This window comes from Calliphora vicina, chromosome 4, assembly GCF_958450345.1.
Source record: "Calliphora vicina chromosome 4, idCalVici1.1, whole genome shotgun sequence".
Taxonomy (NCBI): Eukaryota; Metazoa; Arthropoda; class Insecta; order Diptera; family Calliphoridae; genus Calliphora; species Calliphora vicina.
This window is the reverse complement of record NC_088783.1, coordinates 9,971,593-9,996,154: the sequence shown is the minus strand read 5'-3', so window position 1 is coordinate 9,996,154 and position 24,562 is coordinate 9,971,593. Positions and strand designations below refer to the sequence as shown.

Sequence of the window (24,562 nt, the reverse complement as noted above, 5' to 3'; positions counted from 1 at the left end):
ATTTTACAGCCTACTTAAAGAAATAAAAAAACCGAAATATTTTATAGATTTCGTTAATGGTGCCTTTTGTAAAAATCTAAAAAAAGAAAATTTACAAATTTTTGAACCTGTTACTGTTACTAACATATTCAATTAAGAAAATAGCATATAAAAAATAATTACAATATAAAAAAATATATGTAAGCAGTTATAAAAAAAAGAAAAAATACTAATTAATTTAGTACTGTAATTTCAATAAAAATTAACAAAAAAAAATCCATAAAATTTAAAAAAAAAATTCAATATTTTTTGAAGAAAAAAAAAACAAAAAATAAAATACAATTCAGTGTTTTTGTAAATATTTATACAAAATAAAAAACAGCACCAAATAATAGAAAAAAATACTAATAAAATAGTAAACAAATTTAATTTTGTTAAAAAAAGAATTATAAAAATAAGCAAAGATTTTTTAATTAATTAAAGCAAAGTATTTTTAAAATTAACAATTAAATCAAATTCAACATTTAATAGCAAATAAAAAAATAAACATAAACAGTTAGAATTTTTCCTTTTTCTTTCCAAACAATTCGATTTTCTTAATTTTTCTTTTTTTCATAAAAAAAATTTACTTTTTTTCTTCTCTCATAAACTAAAGCTACAAATAAAAAACTAGTTAATTAATAAAAATAATATTAATAATGATAATAATAATAATAAAAAAAAACTTATTAAAAAACTACGACTTAGAATTTTATATCCTGCACCTCTTTTTGGGCATTGGCTTGCATTTTACAGGTTTGTGTTAGATTTGGTAGCAAATTATTCGCATTTAAACTACCCGCCGCACTGACGATATCCAGATGATGATGATGCATTGTTGGGCCGGAATGATGATGATGATTGTGATATGCATAATGAAGATATTGAGGATTGTTTTGTATAAACTGAGATTGAGCTGTTGTTAAAGTTGTTGAGGAGGTGGAGTTGCTGCTAATATTGTTATTTAAGGAATTATGATGCTGTATTTCTACACTACCCAAATAGGGTTGTAAATTACGACTGTGCTCTTCAAAGATGGTTTCCATTTTCATCATACAGTCATGGAGGTAATCCTGCAAATAAAGAAACAATAAAGTAAATTGACATTTTGAAATAATTATTATTAAGAAAATATTTTATAATTTAGTTTAAATGCATTCGGCGATTTCTATAGACAAAGGTTTTTAGAAGCTGATTAATTTTTTCTTATAGAACAGTTGCTTAGAGTGTGAGTAATTTTCCTTTAGAAAAGTTGCTCAGAGTCTGACTACTTTTCCTTTAGAAAAGTTGCTAAGAGTCTGACTACTTTTTCTTTACAAAAGTTGCTAAGAGTCTGACTACTTTTCCTTTAGAAAAGTTGCTCAGAGTCTGACTACTTTTTCTATAGAAAAGTTGCTCAGAGTCTGACTACTTTTTCTATAGAAAAGTTGCTCAGAGTCTGACTACTTTTTCTATAGAAAAGTTGCTCAGAGTCTGACTACTTTTTCTATAGAAAAGTTGCTCAGAGTCTGACTACTTTTTCTATAGAAAAGTTGCTCAGAGTCTGACTACTTTTTCTATAGAAAAGTTGCTCAGAGTCTGACTACTTTTTCTATAGAAAAGTTGCTCAGAGTCTGACTACTTTTTCTATAGAAAAGTTGCTCAGAGTCTGACTACTTTTTCTATAGAAAAGTTGCTCAGAGTCTGACTACTTTTTCTATAGAAAAGTTGATCAGAGTCTGACTAATTTTTCTTTAGACATGTTGCTCAGAGTCTGACTAATTTTTCTTTAGACATGTTGCTCAGAGTCTGACTAATTTTTCTTTAGACATGTTGCTCAGAGTCTGACTACTTTTTCTATAGAAAAGTTGCTCAGAGTCTGACTACTTTTTCTATAGAAAAGTTGCTCAGAGTCTGACTACTTTTTCTATAGAAAAGTTGCTCAGAGTCTGACTACTTTTTCTATAGAAAAGTTGCTCAGAGTCTGACTACTTTTTCTATAGAAAAGTTGCTCAGAGTCTGACTACTTTTTCTATAGAAAAGTTGCTCAGAGTCTGACTACTTTTTCTATAGAAAAGTTGCCAGAGTCTGACTACTTTTTCTATAGACAAGTTGCTCAGAGTCTGACTACTTTTTCTATAGACAAGTTGCTCAGAGTCTGACTACTTTTTCTATAGACAAGTTGCTCAGAGTCTGACTACTTTTTCTATAGACAAGTTGCTCAGAGTCTGACTACTTTTTCTATAGAAAAGTTGCTCAGAGTCTGACTACTTTTTCTATAGAAAAGTTGCTCAGAGTCTGACTACTTTTTCTATAGAAAAGTTGCTCAGAGTCTGACTACTTTTTCTATAGAAAAGTTGCTCAGAGTCTGATTACTTTTTCTATAGAAAAGTTGCTCAGAGTCTGACTACTTTTTCTATAGAAAAGTTGCTCAAAGTCTGGCTACTTTTTCTTTAGAAATGTTGCTCAGAGTCTGACTACTTTTTCTTTAGAAATGTTGCTCAGAGTCTGACTACTTTTTCTTTAGAAATGTTGCTCAGAGTCTGACTAATTTTTCTTTAGAAATGTTGCTCAGAGTCTGACTAATTTTTCTTTAGAAATGTTGCTCAGAGTCTGACTAATTTTTCTTTAGAAAAATTGCTCAAATTCTGACCAATTTTTCTAAAGAAAAGTTTCTCACAGTCTGATCAATTTTCCTAAAGAAAAGTTACACAATCAAACCTGAAACAATATAAAATTAATTCACTCTCCCAACTCCTTTAGTTTTATTATTTATTTGACCCTGTGAGAAATTAGCGAATAAAATAAAAATATTAGAACCAACACAATTTCGCACAACAAATCAAAACATTAAATGTTCCATTCACTTCCACTTACAAATTCTATTCTTGGACAATTCTGCTGAAAAGCAGTTATAAATAAAATATTTTCACACATTCATTAACATTTTTCAAACAAACCCTATTCCCTAGAAAGCAACAATAAAAGAGCCACAACTGTAAGAGACAAATAGAATTTTTACAAAGTAATAAAAACTAGAGAAAAACAAAAAGTACAAATAATTAAACTTGAACTTCTTTATTATTATGAAATTTATTGAAATGCTAAAGAAAGAATTAAAAAAAAGAGAGACAGACAGACAGTCAGTCAAACAGAAAGACAGGGTGGGTAACATGACAATAATTTCAATATTAAATTGCAAATATATACATAGTTGAATGTCTGCCTGTGTTGGCAGCAATGATGACCTCGACATTAATTAATTTGCAAATTAACACTGTCATTAAAATTAATTAAATGCGACGACACATTAAATTTATTTATTTTTTTCTTCTTCTTCTTTGGGGCTCAACTTTCAATAACTAAAGAATAAAATGCAAATACAAATATTATACGTAACTAATTCAATAGAAAACAACAATACTAAATGCTAAAATACTATGTATATGTTAAATACAATAATATACATATTGTGGTATGTATTTTCAATAACACAAACAAATAATGCACCCAGTTATCCTGGGAACATGCAACAATTTTATTTCAAGTTTTTGTACAAAAACAAATAAAAAAAATAAGCAAAAGCAATAAAATAAAAAGTTTGCATTTAGGTTTCAGAAAAGTTGTTTCAGTTATTTATGTCTTTTGGTATTTAGCGGTTGTTTCTGTTAGACTTTGGTTGGGGTTTTTTTATTTTTTTAAAAACATTTTGTTATTGTATTCTTACCTGTTCTACACTGGTTAGATCTGTAAGGAGATTAAGTAAATAACGCAAATTTTGACCCGTACGTAAATGCCAATTTAAACCACTCAAGGCAGCAGCTATCGATGATGCTGCTATAGTACTGGCTGAATACATTGAAAAATGATGCTCTGCAAAAAAACAGAAAGAAATAAAATAAATTAATAAAAGTTTGTTAACACTGTCTTAAGGTATTTATAGACGGCAATACTGAGTATTAATATTTGTCAAAAACTCAAGTATCATAATATACAATTTCATCGTCTAAACAAAATTTTGTGTATGTATTCGATTTTCAAAAAATACAAATGATTTTTTTTTTATTTACGTTCGGTATTCAAAATTTGTTTAAAACAATTCAAAAACTTTTTATTTTCATATGCATCGGGTATGTATTTATAAATACAAATAAAGCAAAAAAAATGTCAAGAAAATATAAAAAAAAAATAAAGATTGCAGAAAAATATAAATCAACACAGAAATAAAATATTTGTAATACTATCGTGTAAACAATAAATGTTTTTTCGAAACGATTTTTTGAAATACCCAATGATTTCAATAATATTTTAAATTTGAAAAGTGTTAATACTCAGTATTGTCGTCTATTAATACCTTTATTTAGATTTTATATTTAGAATATACAAAAACTCTTCTTAAAATTATTCTCTACGAAAAGTTCTTGATTCCGAATTCTGATTATTTTTCCTATAGCAAAAGTACTCAGCTTTCTGACTAGATTTCCGTAAAAAAAGTTCTCCGATTCAGACTACTTTTCCCTTAGAAAAAGTACTCAGAACCTGACTACTTTTCAATCAGAAAAGGTACTCAGATTCGGACTTTTTTCAGTTAGAAAATCAACTCAGATTCGTACTACTTCTTACTTAGAAACGATACTCAGATTTTGACTACGTTTTCCTCAGGAAAGGTACTTAGATTCTTAATACTTTTCCATTAGAAAAGGTACTCAGATTGCAACTACTTTTCTCTTAAAAAAGGTACACAGATTCTGACTACATATCCCTTAGTTAAGGTACTCAGATTATAACTACTTTTCCCTAAGAAAAAGTACTTAGATTATTTTCCCTTTAAACAAGGTACTCAGATTCTGACTACTTTTCCCTTAGAAAAGGTACTTCGATTCTTTCCCCTTTAAAAAAGGTACTCAGATTCTGACTACTCTCCTCTTTAAAAAAAGGTACTCAGATTCTGACTAATTTTCCCTAAGAAAAGGTACTTAGATTAATTCCCATTTAGAAAAGGTACTCAGATTCTGACTACTTTTCCATTAGAAAAGGTACTCAGATTGTTACTACTTTTCCCTTAGAAAAGGTACTTAGATTCTGCCTACTTTTTCCCTAAAAAAGCTACTCAGATTATGATTACTTTTCCCTAAGAAAAAGTACTTAGATTATTTTGCCTTTAGAAAAGGTACTCAGATTCTGACTACTTTTCCCTTAGAAAAGGTACTCAGATTCTGACTAATTTTCCTTTAGAAAAAGTACTCAGATTCTGACTACTTTTCCTTTAGAAAAGGTACTCAGATTCTGACTACTTTTCTATTAGAAAAGGTACTCAGATTCTGACTACTTTTCTATTAGAAAAGGTACTCAGATACTGACTAATTTTCCTTTAGAAAAGGTACTCAGATTCTGACTACTTTTCTATTAGAAAAGGTACTCAGATTCTGACTACTTTTCCCTTAGAAAAGGTACTCAGATTCTGACTAATTTTCCTTTAGAAAAAGTACTCAGATTCTGACTACTTTTCCTTTAGAAAAGGTACTCAGATTCTGACTACTTTTCTATTAGAAAAGGTACTCAGATTCTGACTACTTTTCTATTAGAAAAGGTACTCAGATTCTGACTACTTTTCTATTAGAAAAGGTACTCAGATTCTGACTACTTTTCTATTAGAAAAGGTACTCAGATTCTGACTACTTTTCCTTTAGAAATTGTACTCTGATTTTGACTACTTTTCCTTTAAAAAAGTACTCAGATTCTCACTACTTTTCCCTTAGAAAAGGTACTCAGATGCTGGCATCATAAAATCTGAATACAACTTAAGTTATCGATAGTAATGTTTTAAACAAAATGTATTTCTGTACAACATGATTCCATTACATTGATAAAAACTAAACGTAAATGTAAAACAAAGTGTTGTAATCAATGTAACACATTATCAACTGATTACATTTTTTCGAAACCAAAAACATCATCTTTAATTTTTTTTGGTAGCAAATAAGAGCCCTCCAAAAAAGGGATTCTATTACAGTTAGTTATTAAGACAGTAACAAAATCAGAGCATGTTAATTTCTTTTGGCAAACTATTGAAGCTTAAAAGTCTCAAATTTCAAATGCACAATACGAAAAAAAACTAATTCATAAAAACAGCACCCTCATTATGAATTAAAAAATATGACAATAAACTAAATAAAAAAATTAAGCAAAAGGACACCTACCTATTAAAAACTAAAAGCGAAAAAATATCACTGATATCTGAGAACAACAAGTAGTACAATCAGTAGGAAAAAAAACATTTTTCAATTCACTAACTTGAAATTAAAAACAAAACAAAAACACCGCTTAGATTTTAGTATTCAAAGAAGTTTTGTGTCTTGTGCTTTTTTTTATTTTTATTTTTTTGAATTTATGGCGTTGAAAGGCATAAATTTGTACAATTTACGTCTTAATTGAGAAACTTCAAATGAAACCTTTAAAATCACTTCATTTTTTCATACATTTTTGAAATGGAACTTAATCGTTGCATTTCATTTCAATGTTTCGGTGTTGTGTTTTTTTTATTTTCTTTTAAGGCTCTAGAAACAACAAAGACTCTTTACAAGAGCCAGACCAGCCACTATCTACAAAACAATTCCTTCTACTCATTCCATAACGCATTTTTTTTCCTTTTGCTGTAGTAGTAGTTGCAACAACGTAAAAGTAATTTACATAAAGTTGAACTTTTAATAATATTTTGTATCGTAACGATGCGTCGACATGGTTAAACAAAAAAAAAATGTTTCAGAGCAAAACTAAACTAAACTAAAAAAAAAATGAGAAGCCCTTTTTAGGTGGCGCAAAAGGAATCCGGTTTTCGAGTTTGGTATGTGCGTACCTTTTTAAAACTACAACAAAATTAATACAAATATAAATAAAATAAAAAATATTTTCAAAAAGTTGGGATTGTTGGTGGTGGTGTCTCAGCATGATCTTCCAAATAAATAAATTTCCAATGAAATTTTAGACATTTTTGTTGAATCTCAACAACAACAACAACAAAATCTCATACACTTAGGCTCTCATACCAGAGTTCATTGAAGACCGCTAATGATGGCTTGGCTCAGAAAAAGAGGTGGTGGTAAAGGAGGGCAACATTTGATGTTATAGAAAATGTTATGGAAGAAGATATGAAGGAGATTTTTTAATAGCATTGTTAATAATGTTAAATAATTCATTGTCGACCACCGCAATGTTTGTTGTATGGTGTAAGACAACAAAACAAAACAACAACAAAAAGTCCTTAGCAAACAAATTCGCTAAAAAACATATGAAAGAATTCAAAAACCCCGCAAACATTTGGATTATTGCCAGAATACTAGGGTTCTGAATAATTTTCGCAGAGAAATCTGACTACTTTCCCTTAGAAAAGGTACTCAGATTCAGACCACCTTTCCCTTACAAAAAGTACTCAGATTCTGACCACTTTTCATTCAGAAAAAGTACTCAGATTTTGACTATTTCCCTCATACGAAAGGGTATCAGATTCTGACTACTTTTCAAATTAGAGACCAAAGATTCTGACTATTTTTCCTTTGACTACTTTTCCCTCACAACAAGTACTCAAATTCTGACCGCTTTTCATTTAGAAAAAGTACTAAGATTCTGACAACTTTATCATTAGAAAAAGTACTCAGATTCTGACTACTTTTCTCTTACAAAAAGTACTCAAATTCTCACCACTTTTCATTAAGAAAAATTATTCAGATTCTGACTACTTTATCCTTAGAAAAAGTACTCAGATTCTGACCACTTTTCATTTAGAAAAAGTACTCAGATTCTGACTACTTTATCCTTAGAAAAAGTACTCAGATTCTGACTACTTTGCCCTTAGAAAAAGTACTCAGATTCTGACCACTTTTCATTTATAAAAATTATTCAGATTCTGACCACTTTTCATTTAGAAAAATTATTCAGATTCTAACTACTTTTCCCTTACAAAAAGTACTGATTCTGAAAACTTTTCATTTAGAAAAAGTACTCAGATTCTGGCCACTTTTCATTCAGAAAAAGAACTCAGAGAAAGTACTTAGATTCTGACCACTTTTCTCTTAGAAAAAGTACTCAGATTCTGGCCACTTTTCATTCAGAAAAAGTACTCAGAATCTGACTATTTTTTTCCTTAGAAAAAGTACTCACGTTTTGACTACTTTTCCATAGAAAAGTTACTCATATTCTGAAAACTACATAGAAACTTTTCCTATAGAAGAAAAAGTCCTGCTGAAATCATTTATTTATATCATTTAACTTAAAACTGTTAGCTGGGTGGATAATTTCTCAACAAAGTTACGATTATTTTTATGGTTTTCTCAATTCACTTCAAACCAAAAATATATATAAAAGAAGCGGTTAGTTTTGTTACAAACCAAAAAAAAAGGAGACAAATAAACCAAATATTAAAAGAGCAACTACCACAGCAAAAAAAACTAAAAAAACTTAATAAACGACCAAACATTTAACTACAGAGTAAAATATCTTTAAGCATTTTCAAAAAAGTACGAAAGAATACAACGAATACAAAAAAAACTTAAATCAAAGTGAGAAAAAAATGTTGGCAGACTAAAAGGAATTTTTGGATAATTGCTTTACATACATACGAGTAAATAAATGTACGTTAGGCCGGGGCTGAGCCACCGCCGCCAAGCCATACCCTTTTTACTTCTCCTTTTTCATCATCGTCATCATTATGAATTCTTACGCATTTTTTTTATTTTTTTTTTTTTTGTATTTTTTACACAGTGATCTCTTAATGTTGCTCGGTGTACATTGAGATTTGCCCAAAAAGTAAAAACAAAATAAAAAAAACATCTCTAAAGAAGATGAGATTTTGTATGTGTGTAAAAAAAGGATTGCAATGGACTTCAAGATATTCTTTTCTTTAAAAAATACACTTGAAGTAAACAAGTTTTTTCCTTGATTAACCCTTAATGACATAAAAGGGCTGAGTTGGTATTGAAACAGGTGAGACTGGGGTCAGCGTTTCCATTTAAGTCTGAATCTCCAACTTATTGTAAAGAATATTGAGCATCTTTTCTAAAGGAAATATGCTCAGACTGCTAGTACCATTTCTAGCACAAACATTTTTGATTCTTCATTTGAGATTCTGAGATCCTTTTCCTAAGGAAAAGTTTTCAAAAGTAGTCAGAATCTGAGCATCTTTTCTAAGGGAAAAGTAGTCAAAATCCAAGTACATTTTCTATAGGAAAAGTATTTAGAATCTGAGTATCTATTGTGAGGGAAAAATATTAAGTATCTGAGTACCTTTAAGCGAAAAGTAGTAAGAATCGGAGTACCTTTTCTAAAGGAAAAGTAGTAAGAATCTGAGTACCTTTTTAAGCGAAAAGTAATAAGAATCCGAGTACCTTTTCTAAGGGAAAAGTAGCCAGAATCTGAGTACATTTTCTATGGGAAAAGAATTCAGAATTTGAGTACCTTAACTAACGAGAATGTATTCCGAATCTGAGTACCATTTTTAAGGGAAAGTAGAAAGAATCTTTTCTAAGGGAAAATTAGTCAAAATCAGAGTACCTTTTCTAATTGAAAAGTAGTACGAATCTGAGTAACTTTTCTAAGGGAAGAGTAGTCAGAATCTGAGTACCTTTCCTAAGGGAAATTTAGTCAGAAACTGAGTACTTTTTTATCGAAAAGTAATACGTATCTGAGTACTTTTTCTAAGGGAAATGTAGTCAGAATCTGAGTACCTTTTCTAAGGGAAAAGTATTCAGAAACTGAGTATCTTTTCTAAGGAAAAAGTTTTCAGAATCTGAATACCTTTTCTATGGGAAAAATATTCAGAATCTGAGTACCTTTTCTAAGGGAAAAGTATTCAGAAACTGAGTATCTTTTCTAAAGGAAAAGTGTTCAGAAACTGAGTATCTTTTCTAAAGGAAAAGTGTTCAGATCTGTGTACCTTTTCTAAGAAAAACTTAGTCGGAATTTGAGCACCTTTCCTAAACGAAAAATAGTCAGAATCTAAGTACCTTCTATAAAGGAGAAGTAGTCAGAATCTGATTAATCTTTCTATGGACAAGTAGTCACAATCTTAGTACCTTTTCTCTGGCAAAAGTAGTCAGAATGTGAATAACTTTTCTAAGAAAAAAGTAGTCAGTTACAATCTGTGTGCTTTATCTCAAGTACTACTTCTAATAAGAGAAAATTATTCCGAATCTGAATAGCAAAGTAGTAAGAATCTGAATACATTTTCTACAGGAAAATAAAATAATGTTTGCTATAGGGGAACTTGTAAGTTGTAAGAATCTTTGTTTGTAATCGCAATTTGAGCAAGTTTTCTATAGAAAAATAAGAAAGATTTTGTTGTATAGGAAACATTACACATTATGAAACTTCAATTAATAGTCATTTGAAGGTTAAGAAAAATCTGCTGGCTTTTACGTGAAAAAATAAAAACTCTTTTTTGTTTTTTTTTGAAACAAACACTTCATGATAAAAGCAAACAAACACTTAATTCATGACATGTTTGAGTATGTATCATGTACATTTGTGTCTTTCATTTTATTATTTTATATTTCTGGTGTTTTAATTTTATTTTTTTTTATTATTTTTTGCTGCGTCTCTGGCTGTATTTCATTTTTCCTTTCACATATTTTTCCCACGACACTTTTTCTGTAATATTAAAAAGGATATGGATCGTGATAATGTCGAGACACTCATACATTGTACTTTTTCATTTCTTAATTTTTTTTTGTTTTTTTTTTCTTTTTTCATTTGTGAAAAATTATAAAAAATGAAGAAAAAAATTTGTCATGACAAATAAAGCAAGAAAAAAGATTTTTAACTGTAAAACAGAAAAATCTTCAACAATTTTAATTTTTGAGAAAAGCAAACTATATATTGTAGTTTTTGTATTTTTTGTTGTTGTTGTTTGCAGACGAACGAACCAGTGTATGTGCTTTATGCTGATGCTAATTAAAATAAAGTATGAATGAGTAGTGTGTAATACAATCTGTGGCTGTGGATGGTGTTGATGTAAGTAAGTGTGCAACACAATGGACGAATGGATATGCAACATGTAACAATTCAACCATTCAACTGCCTGCAATACACAACAAACGGCCCACACGAAGAAGACGCCAGCCAGACATAACAAACCATCACACCATCATCATCATCAATGGCAACCAGCAACCCAACTACTTACTACTGGCTGCCACACAGTCACAGTCATACAGTAGAATAATGTTGTAATTGTAGTCGCATGTAGTCATCATAAAAGTCTACCACGAATTTTATGTGCGATAAATTCCTGAACAAACACACACTTTCACACTTGCAACACATACAAAAGAATTAAATTTTCTTATTTTTTTGGTTTGGTTTGAATTTTTTGTTTGCTTTTTCCTCTTTTTGTTTTCTATAATTTAATAACCTTTGGTTAACCCTTTCATGGATTTCATAGTTTCGCATTCACATTCGCTTGTCTTCTAATCCGAGGCTAGATCATACCAACTACCAACACACACTCTCACACACATAAAATGCCCTTATGTGGTTGCGGCTGTTCTTTGCGCATGTGTGCTGTGTATGGTAACCGCCTGTTTCCGGTGGCGAAATCGTCATAAAACACTTACTTACACAATTATGTCTGCCTGATATTGAATGGGAATATGTTGCACATTTTGTTGGCATTTTGCATCGAAATTACTACTTCACACGTTCAAATAAAGTTCAATTAAATCAACACTATTCTTAAATAAATTATGATCTATCTTTCTCTCGCTCTGTCTGTCTGTCTGTCTCTCTCATCAAGAATACATAAATGTTACATTTACTTTACGAAGGGTTTTCTTTTAACAGATGTTAAACGTATTTATTAGATTTATTTTGCAACTGAAAATGTTAATGTATCAATACTATAGGGGCCCACATCCATCCTATTGATTGTTAGGCAAAGAAATTGATTTTTGTAATTAAATGAGGGTTTGAACTGCAAATGCATGTGAACTAAAGGAAATCTATATGATGAGAAGATAATAGAAGAATAAATTTTTGCAATAGAATGAGAAGTCTGTAGTTAAGTATATTTTTTCTGTTAGAAGACAAGTCAGAATTTGTGTACTTTTTATCTAAAGGATGGCATGTTAGCTGCCGAGAACCTAATTTCTCTTGTTTCTGACTAGCAAATGTATAAAGATTTTTATTTATTTTCCTATAGTAAAATTATAGAGATCCTGACTACTTTTTCTATAAAAAAAGTTATGAAATTCTGACTACATTTCCTATATAAAAAGTATTGTTTTCTTATGGAAATACGACTACTTTTCCTTTAGGAAAGTTACACAGATGCTGTCACCTTTTCCCTAGAATATGCACTCAGATTCTGACTACTTTTCCCTTAGAAATGGTACTCTGATTCTGACTACTTTTCCTTTAGTAAAGGTACTCTGATTCTGACTACTTTTCTCTTAGAAAAGGTACTCAGATTCTGACTACTTTTCTCTTAGAAAAGGTACTGAGATTCCGACTACTTTTCCGTTAGAAAAGGTACTCAGATTCTGACTACTTTTCCTTTAGAAAAGGTACTCAGATTCTGACTACTTTTCCTTTAGAAAAGGTACTCAGATTCTGACTTTTCCTTTAGAAAAGGTACTCAGATTCTGACTACTTTCCTTTAAAAAAGGTACTCAGATTCTGACTACTTTTCCCTAAGAAAAGGTACTCAGATTCTGAATACTTTTTCCTTAGAAAAGGTACTCAGATTCTGACTACTTTTCCTTTAGAAAAGGTACTCAGATTCTGACTACTTTTCCTTTAGAAAAGGTACTCAGATTCTGAATATTTTTCCTTTAGAAAATGTACTCAGATTCTGACTACTTTTCCCTAAGAAAAGGTACTCAGATTCTGAATAATTTTTCCTTAGAAAATGTACTCAGATTCTGATTACTTTTCCCTTAAAAAGGGTACTCAGATTCAGACTACTTTTTCTTTCGAAAAGGTACTTAGACACTGATTACTTTTTCTTTAGCAAAGATTATGTCTACTTTTCTCTTAGAAAAGCTACTCAGATTCAGACTACTTTTCCTTTAGAAAAGGTACTCAGATTCTGACAACTTTTCCCTTAGAAAAGGTACTCAGATTCTGACTACTTTTCCCTTAGAAAAGCTACTCAGATTTTGACTACTTTTTCCTTAGAAAAGGTACTCAGATTCTGACAACTTTTCCCTTAGAAATGGTACTCAGATTCTGACAACTTTTCCATTAGAAATGGTACTCAGATTCTGACTACTTTTCCCTAAGAAAAGGTACTCAGATTCAGACTACTTTTCCTTTAGAAAAGTGTTAACTGCTCAGAGCATTTTTCTATAAGAATAGTCAGCAGTTGATTACATTTTTGTCTAATAAAAGTAGTTTGTAGCTGAGTAAATTTTTCAGGAAAAGTTATGTGAATTTTCTATAGGAAAAGCAGTCCGAATTCGATTTAATTTTTTATCGGAAATGTTGAGAGAAACTGAGTTCGGTTACTCTAGGAAAAATAGTTTGATTTGGTATAAGGTATAAATAAAAGCTTCCCATTTCCTTGATTTAAATAATGATAATTTCTAGAGAATTTTTTTATACACTCCCCCTTAAAAAAAAACGATTACATTTCTATCTACCGCACTAAAGGTTGGAGATGATAATAATATCCAAGACCAGCAAACATTTAATAAATGACTAAATGAAAACTATGTCCACAGGCTCGAAAAAAAAAGAATTGCATAAAAAAGCTAATATTGATTTAAAACAGAAAAAAGAGGAGGAAAAGCACAGAAAGAAATGATCTAAAGTCAATGCTAAATACAAGTAATTGACATACATTTATTGACAAACACCCAAGGAATGTGGTGTTTTGTTTTTATTTTTATTTTTTTCTCTCTCTTAGTTCGTTTTGTATCTCCTCCTTTCCTTTTGCACTATCTCCATGTGCACTCTACCACTTAAATTCTTTAAATACAAAGTAAATATGTACTACAAAAGATTACTTACTTACTTGAAAGGCAAAGAGATAGATGGTTGTAGATATAGATGCAAAATGTATGACAAATTAACAAAAAAAAATATATATATAAAGAAGAGTTACTTACTACTACTGCTCATACTTCAAAAAGCAAGACAAAATTGATTATTTAAGCAGTTAATCAAGATCATAAAAGATTCTATTTATCTTTTGTTCGGTGTGTTTTATTTTTATTTTTTTTTGTTCTACTCGTTTCAGTTTAGTTCAACAAGAATGACAGAGAACGTTAAACAAATAAATGTAAATTGTATTTTTAGTTTTCTTCTTTGTAGAAGGTTTTGTATAAATAATTAAAATGCAGAGAGTTTGAGACTGACTTACCTTTGGCTGCTAATGATATGAAAGCTTGTGCATGTTGTCGCACTTTATCCAAATCTAAATCGGGAAATTTTGAACTTCTTATGGGCAGGCGTATCAATAATAATTCCAAAAAATCCAATGGTGTTACACTCGATAGATCCCAGCCCAAACGACTGAGGACATAAAGTTCCCATTTCTACAAAAAAAAGAAACAAAATTTAAGAAAATTATTAAAGATTCAATTATTTATTTCAAATTGAGAAAGTAAAAATTGATATGTAAAGAAATTAAAAGTTAATTATTCTAAATTTAAATGAAAGTTTATTATTTCAGCCACGCTTTAATCAAGGTTAGTTTATTATAAAAAGTATGAAAAAAATATATCAAAACATAAAAAAACCACCCCATTCCAAGGTTGTTTGTGGAGTGGTTAGTTTACTAACTACGGTGGCGGTTGACATTAAAAATAATTATGATAAACATTTACGTTTCGTATACATTTTTTTGAAATCGAATATTTTTGACAAAATTTTCTGACCAAACAAACGAAACAGCAAATTAACACTGAATTCCATAGACAACAACTAGATAGGTAACTGAGAGCCAAAAACCTAATGGTGTTTTCTTTTCTGACACAAAATGTTGCCTACATATTGTGTACCATTTATTAAATGTTACCCATACCCTCATAATGTGTTGCATTTTTAACGATCACAATAGAACAAAATCATTACCATTTATGCAATTTTCTTTTATGTAGCTACTAAATATTAAAAAACTATACTTTTTGCTTACAAAAAAGTGCTGCATTTCTAACCCTTTGATAAAATTGAGGGTGAAACATGTAGCATATATTCAGGGTTTTAGGGTAACATTATTAGAAAAGAACACGACCAAACTACATTTTTTTCAGAAAAGAACACAAAGAAGGGTAAAAGGCAGAATAAATGCAGCATTTATGCCAGAAAAGAAAACACCATAAGTCTGTTGTCAGAAACCTAATTCATGAGAATGTATTGCATGTATTTTGTTTTTGTATCACCCGTATGTGTGAAAAGAGAGTAATATTTTACTCTCTCCTTCCGTTCTATGCGTTTATTCTATGCTGAATTCGATGAACAATAAACACTCTGTGCTTTTTTATTGAATGCGTGAAAGTCTCTTAAAACAACTGATTTTTACAATATTTTCACATTAATATATTTATTTAACCAGAGCAGAACCCTGACGGCAAAGTTTTGCAAAAAAAAAAACATAAACGATGACTTCAAAAAATATAATTGTTTAGCAAAATGCCAATAAACATTGTTTTAAGGACTATAGAAAAGGTGGTTAGTAAAGTGACCACAAGAGTTAAGAAAAAGAGAATTAACCAAATTTAACATCACAAGCTGATGAATTGGCTCATATCTTTGTAGTTTACGAATGGAGTTTGTTGATTTTCAATAGCGATCTATTTACATAGTACCAGCAAGATCATTAATATTGAAATAAGAGTTAGGTTTAAGATACAAGAGAATTAAACCATTTTAAAATCGATAGCTGTAATTTACGAACACATTTTGCAATATATATCTATATAGAACTAGCAAGATCATAAATATTGTAATAAAAATTATTCAAATTGTTTATAGATTCAGAAATGTTCATTGCAACACATTGTAAAATTTTAATTTTTTACATTTTTCATTTGCGACAAAGTAAATATGTATATTCTAGATTGTTATAGATAAAGGAGTCGATATAGCCATGTCTATCTGTATGTTGAAATCAACTTTCCATAGTCCTCAAATAACTTACTTACATGATTCATACATCAATATATCCGCTATAGAGCCGGTTCGGTTGCTATTTAAAATCAAGAAAATCGACTCACAAATGGCTGAGATATAGGGAAAAAACCAGGGCAACCTCGATTTTTATCTATATTTGGATTACTAAGTCAATATGGATATCTAATGATAGATATTTCAAAGAACAATGCAACGACGTATATAACGTCATAGTAAGTCGGACCTATAATGGGTCAAAAGTGGCAAAAATATTTTTTAAACCGAATTTTTTATTACCATAAACAAATTTTTTATTATTAAATTTTTTTCACTAAAAATTTAAAAAAAAAATTGACATAATATTCTTTTCATTAAAAAATTAAAAAAAAAAATTTAATGTTTGAAATACAAATTAATTTTTTAATTTTTTTTAAATCTTTTTACCTAAAAATATTTAAAATTTTTAGTTTAAAGTAGAATTTGGACGAATACAGCTCTTTTACTTGTTTTTACTAGGCTTAGGTTTTTGACAACTGAGTTAGGTTTTTGACAGGAGAATTTCCAATCTATGCTGCGTGCATCAATTATGTACAAACCTATGTACATTAGTTGCAATACATTTTCCACAATCTACAAACATATTTAAGGCATTTGTTTTAAACAATTATGATGCTGGTAGTCCTAAAAAAGAACCCTACTGAAACTCAGTAATATTTGTTGATAAATTAAAGAGATATGATACAATTCTTCAGCTTGTGATGGTAAAGTATGGGTGTAAAATACAAATGTTTTTTTTTAGAAAAATTAAAATTACTACCCTTAGTTAATTTAACTTTTCCCTCCCCTATAATTACAAATTAGTAAAGCTATATGCAAAAAAAAAAAAAAATAATTTTGTGCAAATTTTTTTTTAAATTTGCTATAATTATACCTTACACCAGCATAGTGGGAATGATATTATACGTCCGTGCTGCTGTTTGTAACGCCCAAAAATAATAGTCTAATTTCCAGTTTTAAAGTACATATACCGATCGACTCAGAATCAATTTCTGAGTCGATGTAACTCTGTCCGTCCGTCCGTCTGGCTCTCCATGTAAACTTTTCACATGTATTATCTTCGGCCCAAAGATGGAGCTTATTGAAGCTGATAAAAATCGGTCCCTTATTTCACCTAAACCCCATACAAATGTCTTCACCAAATAGGACTTTATCGGCCATAAATGATTGATTTATATAGATATTCATACAAAGTTTTCAACAAATAAAGCCCATCTAAAATACTTTTGAGCGGATCGATTCATAATTGACCATAGGCTCCCATGAAAGGCCCATCTCGTTATATTACCCTAACGATCATAAAACTCTGAAAAATGTTGGTATCCAGAAATAATTCAACACAAGTCTAATATAAAAAGAAACCACGCGACCAAATTTCATGGCGATCGGTCAATAATTGGTCATGATTGAAATTTTAATAGAATAATCATTTAGTGTTGGCACAAGTATATGATCGTCGGGCTTGATCGTACTTGTATTTAATACGGATAACGCCACATACTCCATGTTTTGCGATAACACAGTAAATATTAAATAAAATGTTAACACAAATATCTAGAAATGTTGTATGTGCAAAAATATTTGATGGGTTGAGCACGTTAACAAAAAAAAAAAAAAAACAATAATTATTTGCAATTGTAAAACGAATTCTTTTGAAGAAGAAAAAAAAACATACAAAATAATAAAACCACATTCACACACATATTAGAAAAGGTTCGTGTGTTCGCACTACTCGCTTATAAATATGGGGGTCTACTAAGTATTAATAGTGAAACAAAATGCACTTCATTCCAATTATTAGTTCTGGTTATCGCTGGTTGATTTATAATTAGAAATCAACATACATAAAAACACTCATACATATGTAGTTACTTATATTTATAACAAATGTAAGTGTTTGAAAAAATTTTGAACTGCACCTCCTGTTTACAAAACTGCCCTTACGAAACTCAACCCAAAAACAAGAAAAAACTTAATACAAACATCATAATGATTGAAGTCATAGTCATCAAATTCTTACATTAATTTGAAATATACATATATTAATAACTTCATTAAATTTTATAAAAACTAACCACACGCTGCTACGCCTTATTGAAAATATTGCTTAGAAAATATAGTGAAAACAGACTTTTATTTCAAAATGCTGGATGGTTGCTTGTTGAATTAGTTGATGAGTGAGTTGTAATACAAATAAATAATGGGTTCAAAAATGTTATATTTTAACCCAATTTAAATAAACAGCAACAGCAGCAGCTGAGTAAAGGAAATCTAAATTGACTTAAACTGGGGCTGGGGCTGAAAATAATTATTTTAATTTTGACACAGTTCAACATTTTGCAATAATTATGGGGGTATCAAAAGTGTATCAAACGAATGGAATTGGAATATTAAACAAAATATGTATGTAAATAAAAAAAGTTAGGAATTATTAATTTGAAAAGTTAAATAATTATGAAACTTTTTGATTACAGAGAATTGACAAAAATATTCCAGCAAAAACTAGCAGTTACTGGACAATTTATTTTTTAATAGGAATAACTGTTTTCCTTATTATACAAGCAGAATTGTCGTTTTTGGAGAGAGCACAATCCTAATGAGACTCCATTACATCCAGACAAAGTCACTGTTTGCAGTGGTTTACACACCGAAGGCGTCATAGGCACATTTGTCTTTTAATCCGAAACCGGTGTGGCGAACGCTACAGGCAAAATATTCGTGATTTCTTTATTCCTTATGTCATTGCAAATAATTTGTTGGAACAAGACAGCTAAACATGCCATCCGAAACGGGTACCAACATTACCGTGAATGGCGAACGCTACAGGCAAATGATTTGTGAATTTTTTCATTCTTCATGTCATTGCAAATCATTTTTTGGAACAAAACAGATAAACCAACACTTTATTGAGCGAAACGTTTGGTGAACGAATTATCTCAAGAAATGGACTTCTGATTTATACTCATTTAATTAAGTTTAAGTGATCACGACTTCCATGTCCAACCTCGTTATGTTGGACATTTTTGTTGGATTATATCTGAGATATTAAGTTTCATAAAGTGCAGGGTGTCTAAGATTCGGCACAGTCGAGAGTCAGAGAGCTATGACTTGTTTTCTTTTCACGTGTTTCCTCAAAACCCAACAAACTTTACAATGCTGATGTCAGTTTTCAGCTATCTACCTCAATGATGCTATACCACCTCAAACTAAATACAATTTAACTGCCAACTCTTCTTCTCCACCTACAAACATCAAGGCAATACTTGTTTAAATTTTTATCATTTAAACGAAAAAAAAAAATATTTTTTTTCTTCTAAATTACAAAGTTGCAAGCGCCACTGATAATAAAACTTAAACAGAGTGAAAAAAAAAATTGTATTAAAACACATTTTTTGTACTTGTAAAATACTGACAAGACATATTGTTGTTTTAACATGCTTGAAAGTTAAATTATTACCGGCAATATAACAATTCAGCTTTGTATGTTTGTAAGTATGTAGGTAAAGATATGGTGTTCTAAAATAATGTAGGTATAAATATGTATGACTAGTTGTTTAATAATGAACACAGAAAATAATGAAATAATAAAGTATAATTAGCTGGTTAGAGGGTTTGAAAAAAAATAGTAAATATTTCAAATTTCGATCATGCTACATGGCGCAAGATCAAGTTGATCCACCACCCATCGACATGATCAATAACATGTTGCTGCAAATCAAAATCGAACTCCTGAGGTCATAGGAGCCGACACTAATGCTCACCACACTATCTGGGGAAGCTCAGATGTCAACACTCGGGGTGAGTACATATTAGACTTTAGTCTAGCCAATAAGGGTTCAGAATCAACTTTTTAGTCGCATACCGCTCTTCACTGCTCCTTCTCAGATCATCGATATCTGGAATTCTCGATTAAGATAAAATCAGACGGGATAAAAACGAGGAAACCCAAATGGCAGCAGCAACGGCGAATTTGAGCACATTTCCTCACCCCCTCTGATAAATGACATTGGCTATTTCTGGTGGTCTCCAGAAATAGCTAACTCCAGACGAAGTTGTCGCAAACTCTTCAACGAGGCTAAACCAAAAGATGACTCGTCCACTTACAAGTCGTCGTTGAACAAATTCAAGAATCAGGGCAGGAATGCAAAACGCAAGTCCTGGAGGGGCTCTTGCAGCGGCGTCGAAAGTTCCTCTGCGACTAGTCGTTTACGCAAGATTCTGTCCAGGGCCACATCCAAAAACAGGATGGAAGGTGGACAACTAATGGACGTGAGACGCTTGAAGTGCTCATGGATCGGATTTCTGGCTCGATCGAAATTGACAAGGATAAGATCCATTAGGTCATAAGGAGTTTTGATACAGGCACTGAAGCCGGATGATCCGCAGAACAATACAGAGTCAGTCACTCCATGACTGATTAGAAATTATAGTTTAAACAAAAACTTTCCATTTGTTTATGAATAAAACAAATTTACCAACATCACAAGCTAAAGACTTGGCTCATATAATTGTAATTTACGAACAGATTTAGCAGATCTTCAATAGCGATATATTTAGTACCAGCTAGATCATAAATATTGGAATAAAAATTATTCAAAATGTTTTTAGATTCAGAAAGGTTGATTGCAACATACACACAGACATTAAGGATTAAGAAAAAAAAGAAATAAACTAATTTGCCATTACAAGCTGATAACTTGACTCATATCTTTGTAATTTACGAATAGATTTTGCTGAAATTCAATAGCGATCTATTTAGTACCAGCAAGATCATAAATATGAAAATAAAATGTAATCAAATTGTTGCTGGATTCAGAAGGGTTGATTGAAACATACACATTAAGAAATAAGCGAAATAAACACAAATACCATCTCGCAAGCGGTAAGTTACAAACAGATTTTTGTGATTTTCAAAAATAATCTATTTGAAACTAGTAGGATGAAGAACTGGCGGCTCATATCTCTGTAATTAAGGATCAGAATAATGCTGATTTTCAAAAGCGTTATACTTATATCAAGCAGGATCATAAATATTCAAATAAATGTTATTAAAATTGTCGGTAGATTTAGAAAACTTGAATTCAACATACACCGCATTAAAAAGTATTAAGAATCAAGAGATATAAAACAAGTTATCGTCATAAGCAGTAATTTGCAAACTCATTTTGATGATTTTCAAAAGGAATCTATCTTTAAATTCATTCGAAACTATTTAAATTCTTGCTTTTTAAATTCCAAAACAATGCTCTTGAAATTTTTAAAATTTACACATTCTTTACCCTCTAATTACTTGCTATTCGTTGCACCTGAGCCCTAGAAATTATAGCGTAGCAGACGAGTAATCGTTAAATAAACTTTGAAAAATAAATAAGTGAAAAAAAACACTGAAGAATTTATGTTCAATAATATTTTTTTATTTTTTATTTTTGTTAACCTTGAATTGTGCTGAGCACTTGAAAAACTACAATAATTTGCAATTATGTGGCGTCGCTAAATATTAGTTTTTATTAGTTGTTATATTATTATAGATTTTTTTTATATTTGAGTTACGATTGTTTTATTTAAGTACAAGTATTTCTATTACAATGATATGAAAAATAAATACTAGAAGAAATAAATAATAATTGTTGTAAATTATTGCATAAGAAATGTAAAAAAAATGCTTTCAATGCCAAGTAAGGGTTTAAAATGGTAATGACTTCACTATTTATACAGTGATGTCATTGGGGGGTAACTAAAACAGGGTAAGACATTAGAGAGATGTCTCAAAAATAACCAATTACATGTAAGGACTATTATAACTCATTCTTTGTAAGGACTTATAGAAGTCGTTATCAGTAGAAACGATTATTTGGCTATTTACTACCTTTAGGTAATGCAGACGGTAAGTAGTCATTCGAACCTTCTTTAATAATGATTTTACACATTTGGTTTACATGAAATCTAACTAGTTTGAATATCATGACTCATTCCAAAGTTATTTGAAATCTTGTTTGCAAGCAAATGCCAGCTTAAAATTAACACTAGTGTTAGAAAATGACGTAAGTGGAAACTATCTAATTATTAAAATGAAAATAAAAAAAAAACCAAAACTTACAGCAGTGTGGTAATAAAGAAATAAAATTCCTTTGAAATTTACAATTTTTGTTTATTTTTCTTTCTTTCTCTCTCTCTCTCAATTCAATTGAAACCGGAAATGAACATCACTTAATTCATTGATCTTTTTTAAGCCGTTTGTTTACCACATACATTTAGTACGCCATGCAGCATAATAATTTTTTTGTTGAAAAAAAAAAATAAATAATAAACTTTTTTTTGTTTTTAATGCTTAAAAATATTTAGCATTTTAAACACATGTCATACGACTGTCATAAATTCAAATGCAATTCATTACCACACGATCATCATCGTCATCATCATAATGATGATGACGATGACGATCGTCGTGATCACAATCATGTTTTATCCTTCGTCTACTACTCCTTTCAACATCGCTGTTATCAAGCCATAAATATACACATTGTTAACAGAACGCAACAGGCAAATACTTACTCGAGGAGTTTAAGTATTGAAATATTTTAGATTCTTTATGGTATTTCATAGTAGTCTTTTGTTTTTTTTATTTTCTTCCTAAAGAAAAACGTTTTTGCTATAAAACAGCTATAAACTTAAAGACTTTGTATATTTATTTATTTATATGTTTGTTTGTATAAGGGAGTTATTAATTTTGCATACAAAATTATTGAAATGTGTGTTTAAAAATTTCAATTGTTGTAATATATTTTAAAAAGTTTTAAAATTTGTAACCCCCACACGCAGAGAAAAAACATGGTTGGACATGGTTACGACAACTATAATATGTTCTCTGTAACAATATATTGTTGCCGTAAACATATAATTATTGTTTTAATTTAATTTCAACAATATTATAGTTACTGTAAACGTTTATATTTTCATCGCAATTATATATATGAATATGGTTTTAGAACAACTAAATAATGATAATTAGGTAAACATATTATTTTTATGTACAACCATTAAATGTTAAGTTTATATACGCGTAGTCATAATATGTTTAAGATGTTAACAGAATATGTTTACAACAACTAAATAATAAATGTAGTCATAATATTTTTAACATGCAAACAAAATATGTTTACTTTTAATAGTCTGTTTTCCCACCATTTGTGAGTGTTGGTGTTTGTCTCAGCTATGTTATTTTTACAAGTAAATTTTGAGTGTCTGTAATTCCCATTCGCTCTATAGTTTTATTTGTATATTATCTTTAACGTTCCTAGAGCGAATAACAATAAATTTGATTTAATCAATAATATTTTAATTGTGAATTTAGTACTTTAAAAATACAAAATTTTAATAATAATCTGATTATTTTGGATCATAATAAATATGATGACTTTGGGTCATATTATGATTGATTTATATCATAATATGATTATTTCAAAACATATTATGATTGATTTTTATCATAATTTGATTATTTCAGAACATATTATGATATTTTATGATACTAATAATGATCATAATATGTTTTGGACTACAAGCAAAAATCTGATCATAATATGTTGCTCTTAGTTTATGGTTACCACAACCATGTTTTTTTCTGCAGCAACACGAAGTCTGGTTATGTTTTAACTAATAGTTATACTGATAGTTATCATACAAAAATAATTTTAACCGACTGTATAACTATTAGTTAAGGCCTCACCAGACTTCGTGTTAATGGGGGTAAGTGTTATAAAGATTGCTAATAATGAAAATAAAGTTTAAACGAAAAAACCAAAGCATACAAAATAAAAAGTTTACAATTCGACCATTTAGGCATTCAAAAAATATGTTTATTTTATATATTCCAAAACTAAATAGCCTAAGCATACAACTGTAAAATTTAAACGAAAAAATCAAAGCATACAAACTAAAAAGTTAACAAAACACTAGTTTAGGTATTAAAAAAGTGGTTTATTCAAAACGAAATAATCTAAGCATACAATTTTAAAGTTTAAACGAACAGAACAAAGCATACAAAATTATAAGTTTAAAAATGACTAGATTTGGTATTACAAAATATGTTTATTCTTTATACTCCCAGAAAGAATTAAGCTAAGCATACAATAATGAAGTTTAAACGAAAACAGCAAAGTATACAAAATTATAAGTTTAAAAAATTTCTAGATTGGTGATTAAAAAATATGTTTATTTTATCTATTCCGGAAAGAATTAACTTAAGCATACTATTATACAGTTTAAAAGAAAAAACTTAAGCATATAAAGTAAAAAATTACAAAAATTAGATGTTTTCGGATTGTAATGGTTGATTCAAGTAGAGATGCTTTTTTCAATAGCCTTTTTTTGACAGATCACGTGTGAGTCGTGTCATGCTGTCATG

General features: G+C 29.7%; 1 protein-coding gene across 1 annotated transcript in view; it reads right to left on the bottom strand.

Moving 5' to 3' along the window:
- Positions 1-560: 560 nt before the first annotated feature.
- Positions 561-24,562, bottom strand: part of CycD (cyclin D) — a 126,341-nt gene continuing 102,339 nt past the window's right edge. The window contains exons 3-5 of the mRNA XM_065506862.1: positions 14,351-14,525; positions 3,725-3,870; positions 561-1,091 (exon numbers count right to left, since the gene is read on the bottom strand). Of these exons, the coding sequence (XP_065362934.1) occupies positions 723-1,091; positions 3,725-3,870; positions 14,351-14,525 (690 nt within the window). The 3' untranslated portion in view covers positions 561-722. The remainder of the gene's footprint in view (positions 1,092-3,724; positions 3,871-14,350; positions 14,526-24,562) is intronic.